Source organism: Panthera leo, chromosome B4 (genome assembly GCF_018350215.1).
Source record: "Panthera leo isolate Ple1 chromosome B4, P.leo_Ple1_pat1.1, whole genome shotgun sequence".
NCBI classification, from domain to species: Eukaryota; Metazoa; Chordata; class Mammalia; order Carnivora; family Felidae; genus Panthera; species Panthera leo.
In genome coordinates, this window is record NC_056685.1 from 19,612,356 (window position 1) to 19,631,244 (window position 18,889).

General features: G+C 41.6%; 1 protein-coding gene across 1 annotated transcript in view; it reads right to left on the reverse strand.

Annotated features, from left to right (window-relative positions):
* Positions 1 to 69: 69 nt before the first annotated feature.
* LOC122225312 overlaps positions 70 to 18,889 on the reverse strand; it is a 59,278-nt gene continuing 40,458 nt past the window's right edge. The window contains exon 6 of the mRNA XM_042948258.1: positions 70 to 258. Coding sequence (XP_042804192.1) covers positions 84 to 258 — 175 coding nt within the window. The 3' untranslated portion in view covers positions 70 to 83. The remainder of the gene's footprint in view (positions 259 to 18,889) is intronic.

Consider the following 18,889-nt stretch of genomic DNA (forward strand, 5'->3'; position numbering starts at 1 on the left):
CATTTATTGCAGGCACAGTAAAATCTTTTCAGTAGTAGAGGCCAGGGGTAACTTGCAGGACTTTAAATATCATTTTAAACTTTTTAATATGAAAGATTACGAACAGAATAACATAGCGAACCCCTCCCCAAATTCAGGCGTGGCCACTTTGTCATTGTTGTTCCAGCTACTCCTTTTTTGCATTCTTTCCCTTTATGTGTGTTTGCACAGTGGTTTTTTAATATCTTCAAGCAAATTTCGTACGTTGTCTCTATGCACCTATAAAAAAAATGAGGACATTTCTGTATAAACCACAATATTACTGGTTCTACTAATAAAATTAATGTCATTTAATACCCACTCCAAAATCAAATATCCTGATTTGGCTCAAAAATGACATTTTATAGCTGGTTCGCTCAAATCAGGATCCAAACAAGGTCCACACACCCTGAGTAATTGCTGTGTTTCTTAACACATAACAATGTACTTAAGAGACATAACATTCTCTCAAGTCTTTTTAACCAACAACATAGAACAACTACAAGATGTTAATTTTCTTTAAGGACCTATTATAAAATTTACATAGAAGTTTTTTTTTAGGGGCACCTGGGTGGATCAGTCGGTTAAGTGTCCGACTTCAACTCAGGTCATGATCTCGCAGTTTGTGAGTTCGAGCCCCGCGTCGGGCTCTGTGCTGACAGCTCAGAACCTGGAGCCTGTTTTGTATTCTGTGTCTCCTCCTCTCTCTGCCTCTCCCATGCTCATGCTCTTTCTCTCTGTGTCTCTCAATAATAAATAAACATTAAAATTTTTTTAAATTTTTTTATTATTAAGCACTGAGAAGGAATTTTTTTCCTTTTTTTTTTTTTTTTTTTTGAAAGTAAGCTCTCTACCCAACGTGGGGCTTGAATTCACAGCCCTAAGATCAAGCCAGGCACCCCAAGAATGAATTCCTAATTGGACTGTGCTCCCCAAGCACAAAAAAGAAAGAGAAGGAGACAAAAGGAGGGGGAGAGAAAGAGAAAAGAAAGCCAGGAGAAGGACATTTTCTCACTTGTTTCCTCTTTATTGTTTTCTACTTGTAGCTTCAATAGTTACCTTCTGTTATTTCTTCCCCTGGACACTTTGCTATCCCATTTTCCATTTTCATGTTAGGGGTGATCAAACAGCATAAACCCAGATTATCAAGGATAAAATTTTAAGTGTTAACAATGCAAAGAACAAACTGATGGTTGCCAGGGAAGGAGGGTTTGGGGGGCAGGCTGTGTGTGAAACAGGTGAAGGGGAAAGGAAGATACAGGCTTCCAGTTATGGAATAAATAAAGTCATGGGGATGAAAGGTACATCGTAGGGAAGGTAGTCAATGGTATTGTAATAACATTGTATGGTGACATATGGTAACTACACCCGTGATGAGCAGACCATAACATTTGGAGTTATCAAATCACTATGTTGTACACCCGAAACTAATGTAACGTTGTGCTTCGACTATACTTCAATTTTTTTTAAAACGTCCAATAAGAAAATGTTTAAACCCTATCACCACTTATCGAAAAAATAATGAAATCATTTTATCTTACTTTCTGAGAAGTTAATGAAGATCATTATCATCTATCCTGAAGGTCCTCATTGCCGCTCTAGATCATAGCAAAGAACAGGAAAGATACAGAAAACGAAGTCCCCACTTCTGGGTAAAGATGAAAGGCATTTGCTTCTCCCTCCTAAAATCGTGCTAAAGTAACAGTAAAGGGATTTTTTTTTAATCCAATGAAAGTAATGCCTTATTAAATTGGCAAAATATGAGCATTCATGGTTTAAATCTGCTTTAAAATGAAATCTGAGCTAAGCATATACAGAACCCAAAAACATCTCTATAGACCCTGGTTGAAAACTTTGGAATGAGCTCTGTGATGGGGCTTTCTTCTCATCTCCAAGAAGACAGCGAACGTAGTAGCAAGAACTGGTCATCCAGGAACCACCAAATTCAGGCTCCAGTCCCAGCCCCGCCCCTGGCTAGCTGCGTGATAGCATGCTAGTCCCTTCCCATCTCCAGGCCTTGACTTCACCATGTGGGAAAGGAGAAGGCGGACCCCATATGATCTCCCACATCCCTTCCAATTTTGAGTGCTTCTTGTCTCAGTGCTAAAAATCTTAGGCAAAATCAAGCGGAATCCTAAACTCAGCTCTTGCTGAACCCAACAGAAGTGACCCAGTTCACCCAAAGGGTTTCAATTAAAAAAACAAACTCAGGGGGCTTCTGGGAAGATGGCGGCGTAGGAGGACGCTGGGCTCACCGCGTCCTGCGGATCCCTTAGATTCCACCCACACCTGCCTAAGTAACCCAGAAAATCACCAGAAGACTCGCAGAACGGATTCTCCGGAGCCAAGCGCAGGCGAGAGGCCCACGGAAGAGGGTAGGAAGGGCAGCGAGGCGGTGCGCGCTCCACGGACTGGCGGGAGGGACTGGCGGGAGGGAGCCGGGGCGGAGGGGCGGCCCGCCGGCCAAGCAGAGCCCCGAGTCTGGCTGGCAAAAGCGGAGGGGCCGGACAGAGTGTGTTCCGACAGCGAGCGGGACTTAACAACTGGAAGGTTATAAGTTAACAGCTCTGCTCGGAGAGCGGGAAGGCTGGAGGACACAGGGAGGGAGAGTTGTTGAGCCCCGGGCGACAGAGCTCAGCTTGGCGGGGAACAAAGACTCTCGCCAGCGCCATCTCCCTCGCCCATCCCCCAGCCGAAACCACAAAGGGAACCAGTTTCTGTCAGGGAACTTGCTGGCACCGCGCAAACACCCAACGCTGTGCTTCTGTGGATCCATCCCTCTGGTGGGTCTGACTCCCTCCGGTGCGGCAGGGCCCCTCCCTAAGCAGATCACCGAAGGAGAAGCGAGCTGAGCCTGCCCCTCCTGCCCCTGTGCACCTTGCCGATCCCCCCCAGCTAATTCCCAGCACCATAAGCCTGGCAGGGTGCAAGTAGCCCAGACGGGCCACGCCACCCCACAGTGAATTGCGCCCCTAGGAGAGGGGAAGAGAAGGCACACACCACTCTGACTGTGGCCCCAACAGTGGGCTGGGGGCAGACATCAGGTCTGACTGCGGCCCCACCCACCAAGGCAAGTTATTCAAGACAGCACAGGGGAAGTGCCCCTCAGTTCCGCACCCCTCCCGGGACTATCCGAAATGACGACGAAACAAAAAATTCCCCTCAAAAGAATCTCCAGGAAATAACAACAGCTGACGAACTGATCAAAAGGGATTTAAACAATATAACAGAAAGTGAATTTAGAATAATAGTCATAAAATTAATCGCTGGGCTTGAAAACAGTATAAAGGACAGCAGAGAATCTATTGCTACAGAGATCAAGGGACTAAGGAACAGTCAGGAGGAGTTAAAAAATGCTATTAATGAGCTCCAAAATAAAATGGAGACGGCCACAGCTCGGATTGAAGAGGCAGAGGAGAGAATAGGTGAACTGGAAGATAAAATTATGGAAAAAGAAGAAGCTGAGAAAAAGAGAGATAAAAAAATCCAGGAGTATGAGGGGAAAATTAGAGAACTAAGTGATACACTAAAGAGAAGTAATCTATGCATAATTGGTATTCCAGAGGAGGAAGAGAGAGGGAAAGGTGCTGAAGGTGTACTTGAAGAAATAATAGCTGAGAACTTCCCTGATCTGGGGAAGGAAAAAGGCATTGAAATCCAAGAGGCACAGAGAACTCCCTTCAGACGTAACTTGAATCAATCTTCTGCATGACATATCATAGTGAAACTGGCAAAATACAAGGATAAAGAGAAAATTCTGAAAGCAGCTAGGGATAAACGTGCTCTAACATACAAAGGGAGACCTATAAGACTCGTGACCAATCTCTCTACTGAAACTTGGCAGGCCAGAATGGAATGGCAGGAAATCTTCAATGTGATGAACAGAAAAAATATGCAGCCAAGAATCCTCTATCCAGCATATCTGTCATTTAGAAGAGAAGGAGAGATAAAGGTCTTCCCAAACAAACAAAAACTGAAGGAATTCATCACCACTAAATCAGCCCTACAAGAGATCCTAAGGGGGATCCTGTGAGACAAAGTACCAGAGACATCACTACAAGCATGAAACCTACAGACATCACAATGACTCTAAACCCATATCTTTCTATAGTAACACTGAACGTAAATGGACTAAATGCGCCAACCAAAAGACATAGGGTATCAGAATGGATAAAAAAACAAGACCCATCTATTTGCTGTCTGCAAGAGACTCATTTTAGACCTGAGGACACTTTCAGATTGAAAGTGAGGGGATGGAGAACTATTTATCATGCTACTAGAAGCCAAAAGAAAGCTGGAGTAGCCATACTTATATCAGACAAACTAGACTTTAAATTAAAGGTTGTAACAAGAGATAAATAAGGGCATTATATAATAATTACAGGGTCTATCCATCTAGAAGAACTAACAATTATAAATGTCTATGCACCAAATATGGGAGCTCCCAAATATATAAAACAATTACTCACAAACATAAGCAACCTTATTGACAAGAATGTGGTAATTGCAGGTGACTTTAATACCCCACTTACAACAATGGATAGATCATCTAGACACATGGTCAATTAAGAAACAAGGGCCCTGAATGATACATTGGATCAGATGGACTTGACAGATATTTAGAACTCTGCATCCCAAAGCAACAGAATATACTTTCTTCTCGAGTGCACATGGAACATTCTCCAAGATAGATCACATACTGGGTCACAAAACAGCCCTTCGTAAGTATACAAGAATTGAGATCATACCAGGCATACTTTCGGACCACAATGCTATGAAGCTTGAAATCAACCACAGGAAAAAGTCTGGAAAACCTCCAAAAGCATGGAGGTTAAAGAACACCCTACTAAAGAATGAATGGGTCAACCAGGCAATTAAAGAAGAAATTAAAAGATATATGGAAACAAACGAAAATGAAAATACAACAATCCAAACGCTTTGGGATGCAGCGAAGGCAGTCCTGAGAGGAAAATACATTGCAATGCAGGCCTATCTCAAGAAACAAGAAAAATCCCAAATACAAAATCTAACAGCACACCTAAAGGAAATAGAAGCAGAGCAGCAAAGACACCCCAAACCCAGCAGAAGAAGAGAAATAATAAAGATCAGAGCAGAAATAAACGATATAGAATCTAAAAAAACTGTAGAGCACATCAATGAAACCAAGAGTTGGTTTTTTGAAGAAATAAACAAAATTGATAAACCTCTAATGAGGCTTCTCAAAAAGAAAAGGGAGATGACCCAAATAGATAAAATCATGAATGAAAATGGAATGATTACAACCAATCCCTCAGAAATACAAGCAATTATCAGGGAATACTATGAAAAATTATATGCCAACAAACTGGACAACCTGGAAGAAATGGACAAATTCCTAAACACCCACACGCTTCCAAAACTCAATCAGGAGGAAATAGAAAGCTTGAACAGACCCATAACCAGCGAAGAAATTGAATCAGTCATCAAAAATCTCCCAACAAATAAGAGTCCAGGACCAGATGGCTTCCCAGGGGAGTTCTACCAGACGTTTAAAGCAGAGATAACACCTATCCTTCTCAAGCTATTCCAAAAAAATAGAAAGGGAAGGAAAACTTCCAGACTCATCCTATGAAGCCAGTATTACTTTGATTCCTAAACCAGACAGAGACCCAGTAAAAAAAAGAGAACTACAGGCCAATATCCCTGATGAATATGGATGCAAAAATTCTCAATAAGATACTAGCAAATCAAATTCAACAGCTTATAAAAAGAATTATTCACCATGATCAAGTGGGATTCATTCCTGGGATGCAGGGCTGGTTCAACATTCGCAAATCAATCAACGTGATACATCACATTAATAAAAGAAAAGATAAGAATAATATGATCCTGTCAATCGATGCAGAAAAAGCATTTGACAAAATTCAGCATCCTTTCTTAATAAAAACCCTCGAGAAAGTCGGGATAGAAGGAACATACTTAAACATCATAAAAGCCATTTATGAAAAGCCCACAGCTAATATCATCCTCAATGGGGAAAAACTGAGAGCTTTCCCCCCGAGATCAGGAACACGACAGGGATGTCCACTCTCACCGCTGTTGTTTAACATAGTGTTGGAAGTGCTAGCATCAGCAATCAGACAACAAAAGGAAATCAAAGGCATCCAAATTGGCAAAGATGAAGTCAAGCTTTCACGTTTTGCAGATGACATGATATTATACATGGAAAATCCAATAGACTCCACCAAAAGTCTGCTAGAACTGATACATGAATTCGGCAAAGTTGCAGGATACAAAATCAATGTACAGAAATCAGTTGCACTCTTATACACTAATAATGAAGCAACAGAAAGACAAATAAAGAAACTGATCCTATTCACAATTGCACCAAGAAGCATAAAATACCTAGGAATAAATCTAACTAAAGATGTACAAGATTTGTATGTTGAAAACTATAGAAAGCTTATGAAGGAAATTGAAGAAGATATAAAGAAATGGAAAAACATTCCATGCTCAGGGGTTGGAAGAATAAATATTGTTAAAATGTCAATACTGCCCAAAGAGATCTACACATTCAATGCAATCCTAATCAAAATTGCACCAGCATTCTTCTCGAAGCTAGAACAAGCAATCCTAAAATTCATATGGAACCACAAAAGGCCCCGAATAGCCAAAGTAATTTTGAAGAAGAAGACCAAAGTGGGAGGCATCACAATCCCAGACTTTAGCCTCTACTACAAAGCTGTAATCATCAAGACAGCATGGTATTGGCACAAAAACAGACACATAGACCAATGGAATAGAATAGAAACCCCAGAACTAGACCCACGAAAGTATAGCCAACTAAACTGGCAAAGCAGGAAAGAATATCCAATGGAAAAAAGACAGTCTGTTTAACAAATGGTGCTGGGAGAACTGGACAGCAACATGCAAAAGAATGAAACTAGACCACTTTCTTACACCATTCACAAAAATAAACTCAAAATGGATAAAGGACCTGAATGTGAGACAGGAAACCATCAAAACCCTAGAGGAGAAAGCAGGAAAAGACCTCTCTGACCTCAGCCGCAGCAATTTCTTACTTGACACATCCCCAAAGGCAAGGGAATTAAAAGCAAAAATGAACTGTTGGGACCTCTTGAAGATAAAAAGCTTCTGCACCGCAAAGGAAGCAATCAACAAAACTAAAAGGGAACCAATGGAATGGGAAAACATATTTGCAAATGACATATTGGACAAAGGGCTGGTATCCAAAATCTATAAAGAGCTCACCAAACTCCACACCTGAGAAACAAATAATCCAGTGAAGAAATGGGCAGAAAACATGAATAGACACTTCTCTGAAGAAGACATCCAGATGGCCAACAGGCACATGAAAAGATGCTCAACATCGCTCCTCATCAGGGAAATACAAATCAAAACCACACTCAGATATCACCTCATGCCAGTCAGAGTGGCCAAAATGAACAAATCAGGAGACTATAGATGCTGGCGAGGCTGTGGAGAAATGGGAACCCTCTTGCACTGTTGGTGGGAATGCAAACTGGTGCAGCCACTCTGGAAAACTGTGGAGGTTCCTCAAAAAATTAAAAATAGACCTACCCTGGGGCGCCTGGGTGGCTCAGTCGGTTAAGTGTCCGACTTCAGCTCAGGTCACGATCTCGTGGTCCGTGAATTCGAGCCCTGCGTCGGGCTCTGGGCTGATGGCTCAGAGCCTGGAGCCTGCTTCCGATTCTGTGTGTCCCTCTCTCTCTGCCCCTCCCCCGTTCATGCTCTGTCTCTCTCTGTCTCAAAAATAAATAAAACGTTAAAAAAAAAATTTTTTTTTTAATTAAAAAAAAAAAAAAAATAGACCTACCCTATGACCCAGCAGTAGCACTGCTAGGAATTTACCCAAGGGATACAGGAGTACTGATGCATAGGGGCACTTGTACCCCAATGTTTATAGCAGCACTCTCAACAATAGCCAAATTGTGGAAAAAGCCTAATTGTCTATCAACTGATGAATGGATAAAGAAATTGTGGTTTATATACACAATGGAGTACTACATGGCGATGAGAAAGAATGAAATATGGCCCTTTGTAGCAACGTTGGATGGAACTGGAGAGTGTGATACTAAGTGAAATAAGCCATACAGAGAAAGACAGATACCATATGGTTTCACTCTTATGTGGATCCTGAGAAACTTAACAGGAACCCATGGGGGAGGGGAAGGAAAAAAAAAAAAGAGGTTAGAGTGGGAGAGAGCCAAAGCATAAGAGACTCTTAAAAACTGAGAACAAACTGAGGGTTGATGGGGGGTGGAGGAGAAGGGACAGTGGGTGATGGGCATTGAGGAGGGCACTTGTTGGGGATGAGCACTGGGTGTTGTATGGAAACCAATTTGACAATAAATTTCATATATTAAAAAAATAAATAATAAAAATAAAATAAATAAATAAATAAATAAATAAACAAACAAACAAACAAACAAACTCATATGGGCGCCTAAGTAGCTCAGTTGGTTAAGAGCCGAACTCTTGATTTCGGCTCAGGTCATGATCTCGAGGTTGGTGAGATCAGACCTAGATCTGAGCTGACAGCGCAGAATCTGCCTGGGCTTCTCTTTCTCTCCCTCTCTCTCTCTCTCTGCTCCTCCCCTGCTCGTGCGCATGCTCTGTCTCTTGTTCTCTCGCTGTCTCCCTCAGAATAAATAAACTATTAAAATACACACACACACACACACACACACACACACACACACACACACACACAGAATAGGAGAGGAAACAAAGCACCAAAACTGTGAAAGCTGGAAAGCAGATAGTAATGTGACAAATGATTTAACACTCTGATAAAACTGCATCCTAGGCTGATAGTGAAGAAAGCCAAGAAGCAAGTAGATTCACAGCAGAGAAGCCCCAAAAGGCTCAGGAAAGGGCAGCACCAGATACCGCAGGAAGTGGAGCTAAAATGGGGTAGGGGTGGAGTGGGGAAAGAGAAGAAAAGAAGAGGGACTATTAGAAGTCTCCTTGAGAAGCAATCAGATCCTCATTTCCCCTTCCCAGCTACCAACAGACAGGCGACTGCCTCCTCCCCACAAAAGACTTTATTTCTGGAGGGGAAATGGAGAGGGACCTGGGCCTGGGGACGCTAAGGAATGCATACTGGTTACTGAGACTACCATCTTTTTTCCTCCTCAACTTCTAGAACCTTGACAACCAGCTCTCTCCCTCATGTGGGATGTGACAGTCTTTTCTACAAAAATTGACCAGCCCAAGAGCAAAGACCTACTTGGAGGTTCCCCCTAAGTAGTCAGCCTGCTGTGAAGTGTTGTGAATAGATACCACGCACAACATTTTAGCCATCCTTGCTTAGGTGGAAGCTGATACTTAGATATCAACAGATATCCAAAGAAAGACTAATAGCAAAGACAGACCCTGCAAAGTTAGAAGTAACAGTCCGTAAGACCGCCTTCCCTTCTTTTTTTTTTTTTTGCTTGAATTATTTTTTAATTTATTATGTTTTTATTATTTATCTTTTAAATTTAAATCCAAGTTAGTTTACATAGAGTGTAGTAATAATTTCAAAAATAGAATTTAGTGATTCATCACTTACATATAACGCCCAGTGCTCATCCCAACAAGCGCTCTCCTTTATACCCATCACCCCTTTAGTCCTTCCCCCTACCCAACACCCCTCCAGCACCCCTCAGTTTGTTCTCTATATTTAAGGGTCTTTTTTTTTTTAATTTTCTTAATGTTTATTTATTTGTGACAGAGAGAGAGAGACAGAGCATGAGCAGGGGAGGGGCAGAGAGAAAGGGAGACACAGAATCCAAAGCAGGGGCTCCACCCAACGTGGGGCTCGAACTCACAGACCGTGAGACCATGACCTGAGCCGAAGTCGGACGCTCAACCGACTGAGCCACCCAGGCGCCGCAATTTTAAGAGTCTTTTATGGTTTGTCTCCCTCTCTGTTTTTATATTCTTTTTTCTCCCCTTCCCTTATGTTCATCTGTTTTGTATCTTAAATTCCACATATGAGTGAAATCATATGATATTTGTCTTTCTCTGACTGACTTATCTCGCTTAGCATACTACCCTCCAGTTCCATCCACACTGTTGCAAATAAGACCGCCTTCACTTCTGACATCAGTTGTAAATTTGGAGATCGCCAAGACCACCCTTGGGTTTGATCATTTGCTCGGAGGACTCACAGAACTTACTAAAAGTTGTTATACTCAGAAGTATGACTTACTACAGCCAAAGGACACAGATTAAAATAGGCCAAGGGAGGGAGTGCATAGGGCAGAGTGTAAACGCAGAGTTTTCCTGTTGTCCTCTCCCCATGATGTCAGGGACACCATTAACTCCTCCCGCTGATGATGTGTGGCAACATGCACAGAGTATTGCCAACCAGGGAAGTTCACCCTGAGTCCAGAGTTTTTATTGGGGCTCCATCTTAGAAGCACGGCTGACTATCCACATGGCTGACCTCAGTCTCCAGCCCCTCAGGAGGTCAAGATGATTTGGCATGAACCAAAGCACCCACCCTGCATCATGTCACTGGTGTGGCTCAAAGGCCCCCAAAGAAACAAAAACATTCCTACTGGCATGACATTGAAGGGCTTGGAAATTACCTCCCAGAAGCCCATGGCAAAGGCCAGAACTCTCTTTGGGCAACACTAAATTCTTTAGTTTATAGGCCACTCCTTGGTTTTTTGCCAAAGCTTTCTTACAACAAAACAATGAGTCCCTAGCATTCCCATGGTGACATGTCCCCACACAAATCTTTTCCATTTTATTATTTAACACTTCTGAGAACCTCCCTTCCTATTAAAATATTTCTTCAACATCATCCAAGACATTTTGGGTATTTCAGGTTTCAAGATGTTTTTTAAAAGTTTATTTATTTTTGAGAGAGAGAAAACATGGGGGAGGGGCAGAAAGGGCGGGGGGTGGAAACAGGATCTGAAGCCAGCTCTGTGCTGACAGCGGAGAACCCAATGCGGGGCTCAAATTCACAAACAGTGAGATCATGACCTAAGCCAAAATCAAGAATCAGATGCTTAACCGACTGAGCTACCCAGGTTTCAAGATTTTTGTTTACGTCCTTCAGTCATTGAGGCAGTGTTAATTAATGTCTCATAACAAGCTAGTGATCTTTCAAATGGGAATTTTATGGTCCAAAATCCCAGTGGTCACTGCTGGGTGGTGCTCCTTGGCTTTTACCTTAAACCTTAGTCTGTGCTCCCCACAGGGTTACTGTAGAGAGAATGTGTCTGTGCACTCCAGCTTCTAACAGGGAATTGTATACAGTAATAACCTTTTTGTCTACCAAATAGTCTATATGTTTTCAAATTAACAACCTGTGTGGGCTTGGGTAATCTTACAGACTTCTTTTAAGCATGTCAAACCCATATTGGCTGAAGGGCAAGTTTATATGCCTTCGTTTTATAATACAAGGTAAAGGTACTTCTCCATCAGACAGCATACACATCCCCTTAATACATTCAAGTAACGAAGGCACAAATACTTCACACTGAAATCTGTCCAGGAGCACCTGGGTGGCTCAGGCGGTTAAGTGTCTGCCTCTTGGTTTCAGCTCAGGTCATGGTCTCATGGTTTTGTGGGTTCAAGCCCCACATCGGACTCTGCGCTGGCAGTGCGAAGCCTGCTTGGGATTCTCTGTCTCCCTCTCTCTCTACCCCTCCCCCACTCACTCTGTCTCTCTTAAACTAAATAAACTTTAAAAATTAAAAAAAAAAAGAAATCTGTTCAATCATCCCAATTTTCATCCATATGTTCCTCTTGACCCCATCAAACACTGTATTTCTATATCCTGCCAATCCAAATGTAACCCTGTTAAGCTTTTACCAACAGATTTGAAACCACAGTTCATTGGGCTCCCATGTCAAGGAATCCCAGAAAAGTCTCTTCTCCATCCTCTGACCGTGTCACCCACTCAAGTGCATATGACCTTGAGTCTTCAGACAGGGCTTGGGCCAAGGGACCCAGGCCCTTTTGTCAATACTTATCTTAATTAGATTGTGGAGCTGTCACTCTGAGTGACTAGAGATCAGATTTCTGCCTGTCATCTTTGTCTTCTGGCCTTCTAAATTTCTCAAAACTAGCATAATAGAGTTGACTTGTTTAGAACCTTTCAGGGTTAGGGGACCAGCAGAAACTCTTATTAGTACACCTAAATTCCAAGAGTGCTGCATGAAGACCTTTGTTTTGACCCTATCAATGTCTACTTTATTCATCTCATTTCTTTCTTTCTTTCTTTCTTTCTTTCTTTCTTTCTTTCTTTCTTTTTTAGAGAGAGAGAGAGAGAAGGAGAGAAGGTTGGGGAGAGGCACAAAGAGAGGGGGACAGAGGATCCAAAGTGGGTTCTGTGTTGACAGCAAAGAACCCGGTGCAGGGCTCAAACCCATGAACCATAAGATCATGACCTGAGCTGAAGTCAGACGCTCAACCCACTGAGTCACCCAGGCACCCCTCGTTTCTTTTTTAAGTTTTATTTATTTAAGTAATCTCTACACCCAACATGGGGCTCAAACTCACAACCCTGAAATCAAGAGTTGCATACTCCTCCAAGTGAGCCAGCCAGGTGCCCATTCATCTCATTTCTTTCTCTTTCTTTCTTTCTTTCTTTCTTTCTTTCTTTCTTTCTTTTGTTTACTTATTCATTTTTTTTATCTTTAATGTTTGTTTACTTTTGAGAGACAGAGAGACAGAGCAAAAGCAGGGGAGGGGCAGAAAGAAAGGGAGACACAGAATCCAAAGCAGGCTCCAAGCTCTGAACTGTCAACACAGAGAGCCCAATGCAGGGCTCGAACCTATGTACCATGGGATCATGACCCAAGCTGAAGTCGGACGCTTAACCAACTGAGCCACCCAGGTACCCCATATTCGTGTCATTTCTTAATTACATTTAAAAGAGTCTTCCTCTGCTGGGATGAGTTCTTTAAGTTTCCTCGTTCTCTTTCCCATTCTCTTATGAATTATTCTAATCTTCACTATCTGTTGTTTCAACATAACTTTTCTCTTTGGTAATGACCCAGAGGCTAGCAGCTGCAGAGGCTAGCAGCTCAGAATCTAAGCTTGGCCCACTTACAAACCAGATTCAGATTACAAACCCGAATCCATGATTGGCCCAGTGCCAAGATCAACCCCAACAATCTCCTTTACTTTCATTTTGGCTGTTACAGATAACAATAACCAAGGGTTGTATATTTAGCTTGTTTCTTGTTACTCTGAAGTTCTGTATGCATCTAATGAGCCAGGTCCTTGGAACTGGATCCATCATTTCTAAGTTCCATTGTTAACTTTGACCTCCAGTAACCGATGGCAGAACTGCAATTCTATACCATGCGTGACCTTGAAGTCATCCAGGAATCAAAGGTTCATCGTTCCACACCCTCTCATCCTTCCTCTTTCCAAAACACAACTTTCAGTGACTTCTGTGGGCCCTTTTCAGGAATTATCAAACCTAAGGTGGCCTTGAGAGCCCCTGAACTTGTAATTGGTTTCAGAAGTGAGGTGGTCTTATGCACTATTTCATCCAACTTCACAAACACCAAAGCAAGAAATGGAAAATAGCAAGTTGGAAGAAACAGAAACTACGTAGGAAGAAGAAAATTTAAAAAGAAAATTCAGAGAGATAAGATATTGCACCACAAGACAAGAATAGAATAGTCTAAAAAATGAGATATCAGGAAAAATAAAGCTGTTAGAAGTTATAAATATGTTATCAGAGGGTAAAAAGTCAGTAGAAGCATTGAAAACTAACACTGAGGACATTTCTCAGAAAGAAGAGCAAAAAATATACAAGGGTGTTAAAGTGAGAGTTGGATTTCCAAACAACTATACAGCACTGGAAAATGTGTTAAAGAAAATATTTTGTGATAAATAACATTTGCCTGAGCATTTTAAAGGAGAATTTTAGGAGAACAAATGTAACCCACAAATAGAAAAAGGAACAAATGGGGGATAAAATCTAATAATAGAAGGACTGATTAAATTGTGAAGTACTCTGTGATCACTCAAAGATATGATCATTAAAACCTGGGGCATGTGGCTGGCTTGATCACGTTGGATCAAGCATCCAACTCTTGATCTCAGCTCAGGTCATGATCTCACAGTTCGTGAGATCAAGCCCTAAGTCACTTTGAGCTCTGCACTGACAACACAGAGTTTGCTTGGGATTCGCTCTCCCCTGCCCTTCCCCTGCTCCTCTTTCTCTCCCCCCCCCCCACCTCTCTCTCTCTCTCTCTCTCTCTCTCTCTCTCTCTCTCGAAAATAAATAAATAGACTTAAAAAAAAAAAAAAAAAGAAACTCAGGGGTGCCTGGGTGGCTCAGTCAGTTAAGCGTCCAACTTCAGCTCAGGTCATGATCTCACAGCTGGTGAGTTCGAGCCCCATGTTGGGCTCTGTGCTGAAGCTCAGAGCCTACACCCTGCTTCAGATTTTGTGTCTCCCTCTCTCTGACCCTCCCCTGCTCACGTTCTGTCTGTCTGTCTCTCTCAAAAATAAACAAACATTAAAAAAATTTTTAATAAAAAAAGAAACTTAATGACAGGAAGACATATGAAAGTGTATTGACTTAGAAATTCAAGTAACAAAAAAAATTCAAGTAACAAGACAGTATGTTTAATATGATCTTATTGTAAAATATATTTTATCTATGGCTATGTGCATTTAGTCATTTTTTAAAGAAAAAAATACACAACAAAGAAGTAACAATTTTTATCCTCAAGTAGTAGGAATGTCAGTGATATTTTTCGATTTTTTTATATTTTTGAAATTTTCTGCAATAAACAAATACTTTTGTAAAGAGGAAAAGTATTCTTTATTTTTTAGTTTTCCTTCCTTCCTTCCTTCCTTCCTTCCTTCCTTCCTTCCTCTCATTTATTTTTTGAAGAGATAAAGAGACAGTGAGCCAGGGAGAGGGGCAGAGGGAGGGAGAGAGAGAGAGAGAGAGAGAGAGAGAGAGAGAACCTTAAGCAGGCTCTACTCTCAGCACAGAGCCCAACAAGGGGCTCAGTCCCATGACCCTGAGATCATGACCTGAGCCAAAATCAACAGTCAGACGCTCAACCAAGCCACCCTGAAAACGTATTCCTTTAAAAGGTATGGTGCATGGGAGAACTTGCCCTCTCCCATCTTCTTATGGTCATCTCCCAGAGCAAACGATCCACATTATACTTTTCAACCCCACTATCTCCACGCTCTTCTAACCACCCTATCACACCTCCTAATTTTGCATCCTGTCACCTCGCACTTCATCTCCTCCCACATCCACTTTTTCACCTTTAATCTCATATATAAACAACTAAAAACCCTCTAAAAGGCCCTGGTGTAGTTCTTTGGTATTTCACTCAACACTCCGCAGACAACAAGCATGAAATAAATACTTACTGAAGAAATAAATAAATGTGAGAGGAAAAAGGAGATCTGGTAGTGAGAGGACTTGAGAAGCACAAAGGCTTCATGGAGGTCGCAAGACATGAACTTGGCCTTGAGGAAGAGCTAAAACGTGGGTGGCTCGCAAGGACGGCAAGCAGGTATGCCAGAAGAGTCAAGAGCATGGGAGAAGAGGTAGACCCAGCCACGTAGCCTCAGGAGACATACAATCAACTTGTCTGGTTGGAGTGCAAGTGGAAGGTTGGAAATGGTACAGAGTAAGTTTGGGGACGTTGAGGCTAGTGTCAAGCTGAGCTTTTACTCAATGGTAGTGGTTCTGGAATTTTGGCAGGAAACTTGGTATAACAGCTTGTGACACCCCAGTTCCAGGGTCTCCATCTTAGCAGATCTGGGGTGGGACCCAAGATTTTGTAGTTGTCATATATTCCCAGGTAAGGCTGGATGCACATTAGAACCATCTAAAAAGCTTTTGGAAAAACCAAAGCCAGGGACTTACCCCTCAGAGATTTTAATTTCATTGGTCTAACATGGGACCTGAGCACCAGTATGTTTATTTTTAATAACCCAGATGATGAACGTATGCAACCAGGGTTTTTAATCTTTTTTTTTTTTTAATATTTTTATTTATTTTTGAAGGAGAGAGAGACCGAGCATAAGCAGGGGAGGAGCAGAGAGAGAGAGGGAGACATAACATTTGAAGCAGGCTCCAGGCTCCGAGCCATCAGCCCAGAGCTGGACGCGGGGCTCGAACTCACGAACTGGGAGATCATGAACTGAGCCGAAGTCGGACGCTTAGCCGACTGAGCCACCCAGGCGCCCCAAATCTTTATTACTGCTTGTGTAAGCAAGAGGAGCCCTCCATGATTTTTGAAAGAGGGGATGTTAACATGGGATTTATTAATTACACAAATAACACATGATTAATGTCAAAAGATGACAAATTACAAAGAAAACATCTAAATTATCTAAAATCCCACTACTCAGAACAACTACTGTTAATGTGTTAGAATAAAACTTCCCAATCTTTCCCATGCAAGCATATGCATACAGATATATGTTTACAAAAATGGGATCATATTTGCTGATTGCTTTTTTCATTTGCTAATACACAATGAACAACTTCCACAGCAATAAATGTAAGTATAAATCATAATTTACGATGGCTGCATGCTACTTCATCAGAAGAATGTGCTATGGTTTCTTTAACCAATAATAGAGATGATTTTATGATTGTAGAGGGTGGGCCATACCATATGGGGTCAAAGACAAAGCACAGGACTTTGGTTCTACTCTTGGCTTTGCCACTCGCAAAGTGAACTTAGACAAATCAAAATCTCTGCATGAAATTTTAAAGTCCTCAGCGAGGGTATTACCACAAGAAACACAATTTGAACAAAGAAATGATAGGACTTGTTGACTGGTTACATACAGGAATTACAGAAAAATATTTTAAATACATAAATTGATAGTAGACAAAGAAACAACTTTCACTTTTTTTTCTGTCACTTTTCAAAAATCCCAAGATCAGGGTGCCTGGGTGGATCAGTCGGTTAAGCTTCTGGCTCTTGACTTCGGCTCAGGTCATGATCTCAAGGTTTGAATTTGAGCCCTGAGTCAGGCTTGGGGCTCTGCACTAACAGTGTGGAATCTACTTGGGATTCTCTCTCTCTCACCCTCTCTCTGCCCTTCCCCAACCTGTTCCCTCTCTCTCTCTCTCTCTGTCTCTCAAGAAAAAAAAACAAAAAAACAAAACCCAAGATCAGAATTAGCATACTTTGAAAAACAGAGAGGAGGGGTGCCTGGGTGGCTCAGTCAGGTTAAGTGTCTGACTTCGACTCAGGTCATGAACTCATGGTTCATGAGTTCGAGCCCCTGGGCGGGCTCTGTGCTCACAGCTCAGAGCCTGGAGCCTGCTTTAGATTCTGTGTCTCCTTCTCTCTCTGTTCTTCCACTGCTCGCTCATGCTCTCTCTCTCTCTCTCTCTCTCAAAAGTAAATAAATATTTAAAAAATTTTTTTCAGAAAAGCAGAAAGGATCATGATAGGGATATGTATTCTTTCCTTCTCTAAGCCATAATACTTTCTGGAAGTTGTAGTGGCAGTCTTACCTAATCTATGAAGCCTGCTGTGATTTTTACCCTCTGATTTCCTGTTACACTATAGTCTAACACATGGCTTAGCCTTGAATCACAGAGTCTTTTATCCTTTCCCAATTATTGGTCTTTTTTTTCCCCAGCTAGAATGAAACTCCCTAAGTACACAGATGACCCCCCAACCCCCCCGCCCACCATTACTTCTAATACTTACTTTCTGGGGCCATAGTGTCTGATGTAGTACAGAATATATAACTATCTGTTAGGAACATTTGTTGATCTTCAATTTTGCAATTCAGGGATCTGATCGGTAGACCACTCTAGTTTCTGAGGCATATTCTGTGTCCCCAAAGGCAAATCTCTAAGAATCCTTAAATTTACAAATATGTCAAAGACAGCCACTTCAATTTAGACAGTTTCTAAATAATCTGGCATTTAAGGTTTTCCCTCTTCCATTGGCTCTAGAAATCTAAGCTCCCCAAAGCCTCTCTTTTCCTATTTTTCGCCAACTGACAGCTGCAATGACTTCCAGAGTTCATGTCAGTACACAAATCATACTACCATGGAAATCTGCAGTTCAGTGTATTTGGTGAGCTCATTACACAATAAAACTTGAGGTCAGAGATTAAATTCTATTTCCCAGCAAACAAAACTTGGTTTGACAATATGCGACCAACAGTCTTTTCAATAAAATACTTACACATGGCAAATGTTGCTTCTGCGGTAGTCAAAACATTTTTTTCATTTTGTTACCATTTGGTTATAAATGCAACAAACCTCTTTTTTTTTTAATTTTTTTACATGTATTTATTTTTGAGAAACAGAGTGAGACAAAGCGTGAGCGGGGGAGGGGCAGAGAGAGAAGGAGACATAGAATCTGAAGCAGGCTCCAGCTTTGAGCAAGCGGTCGGCACAGAGCCTGATGAGGGGCTCGAACCCACAAACTGTGAGATCATGACCTGAGCCAAAGTCGGACGCTCAACCGAGTGAGCCACCCAGGTGCCCCACAAACCTCATATTTTTACTTTTTCCTGAAAATTATACAGAGAAGGAGTGAGTGCTTTTTCTTTCTTAGTTTATATTAACATGAAACTCTTAAATATGAAATCTATCAACTTGCTCAGATTGTCTATTGTCCTCGAGGTTGGCAATTTTTCAAATGTAATTTATTATAGAGAAAAAAAAGAAATCAACTGCAGTCTTTTATTCTTTCTTACTTCCTGCCTTCTCTTTCTTTCAACATCTAGTGCTTACTATGTACCCCTACTCTATCAGGCACTATACAAACAATACAGTCTAATCATGGAGACAAATAGAAACCAGAGATTGGGGGCACCTGGGTAGCTCAGGCAGTTAGTGTTCCCACTCAATTTCAGTTCAGGTCATGAT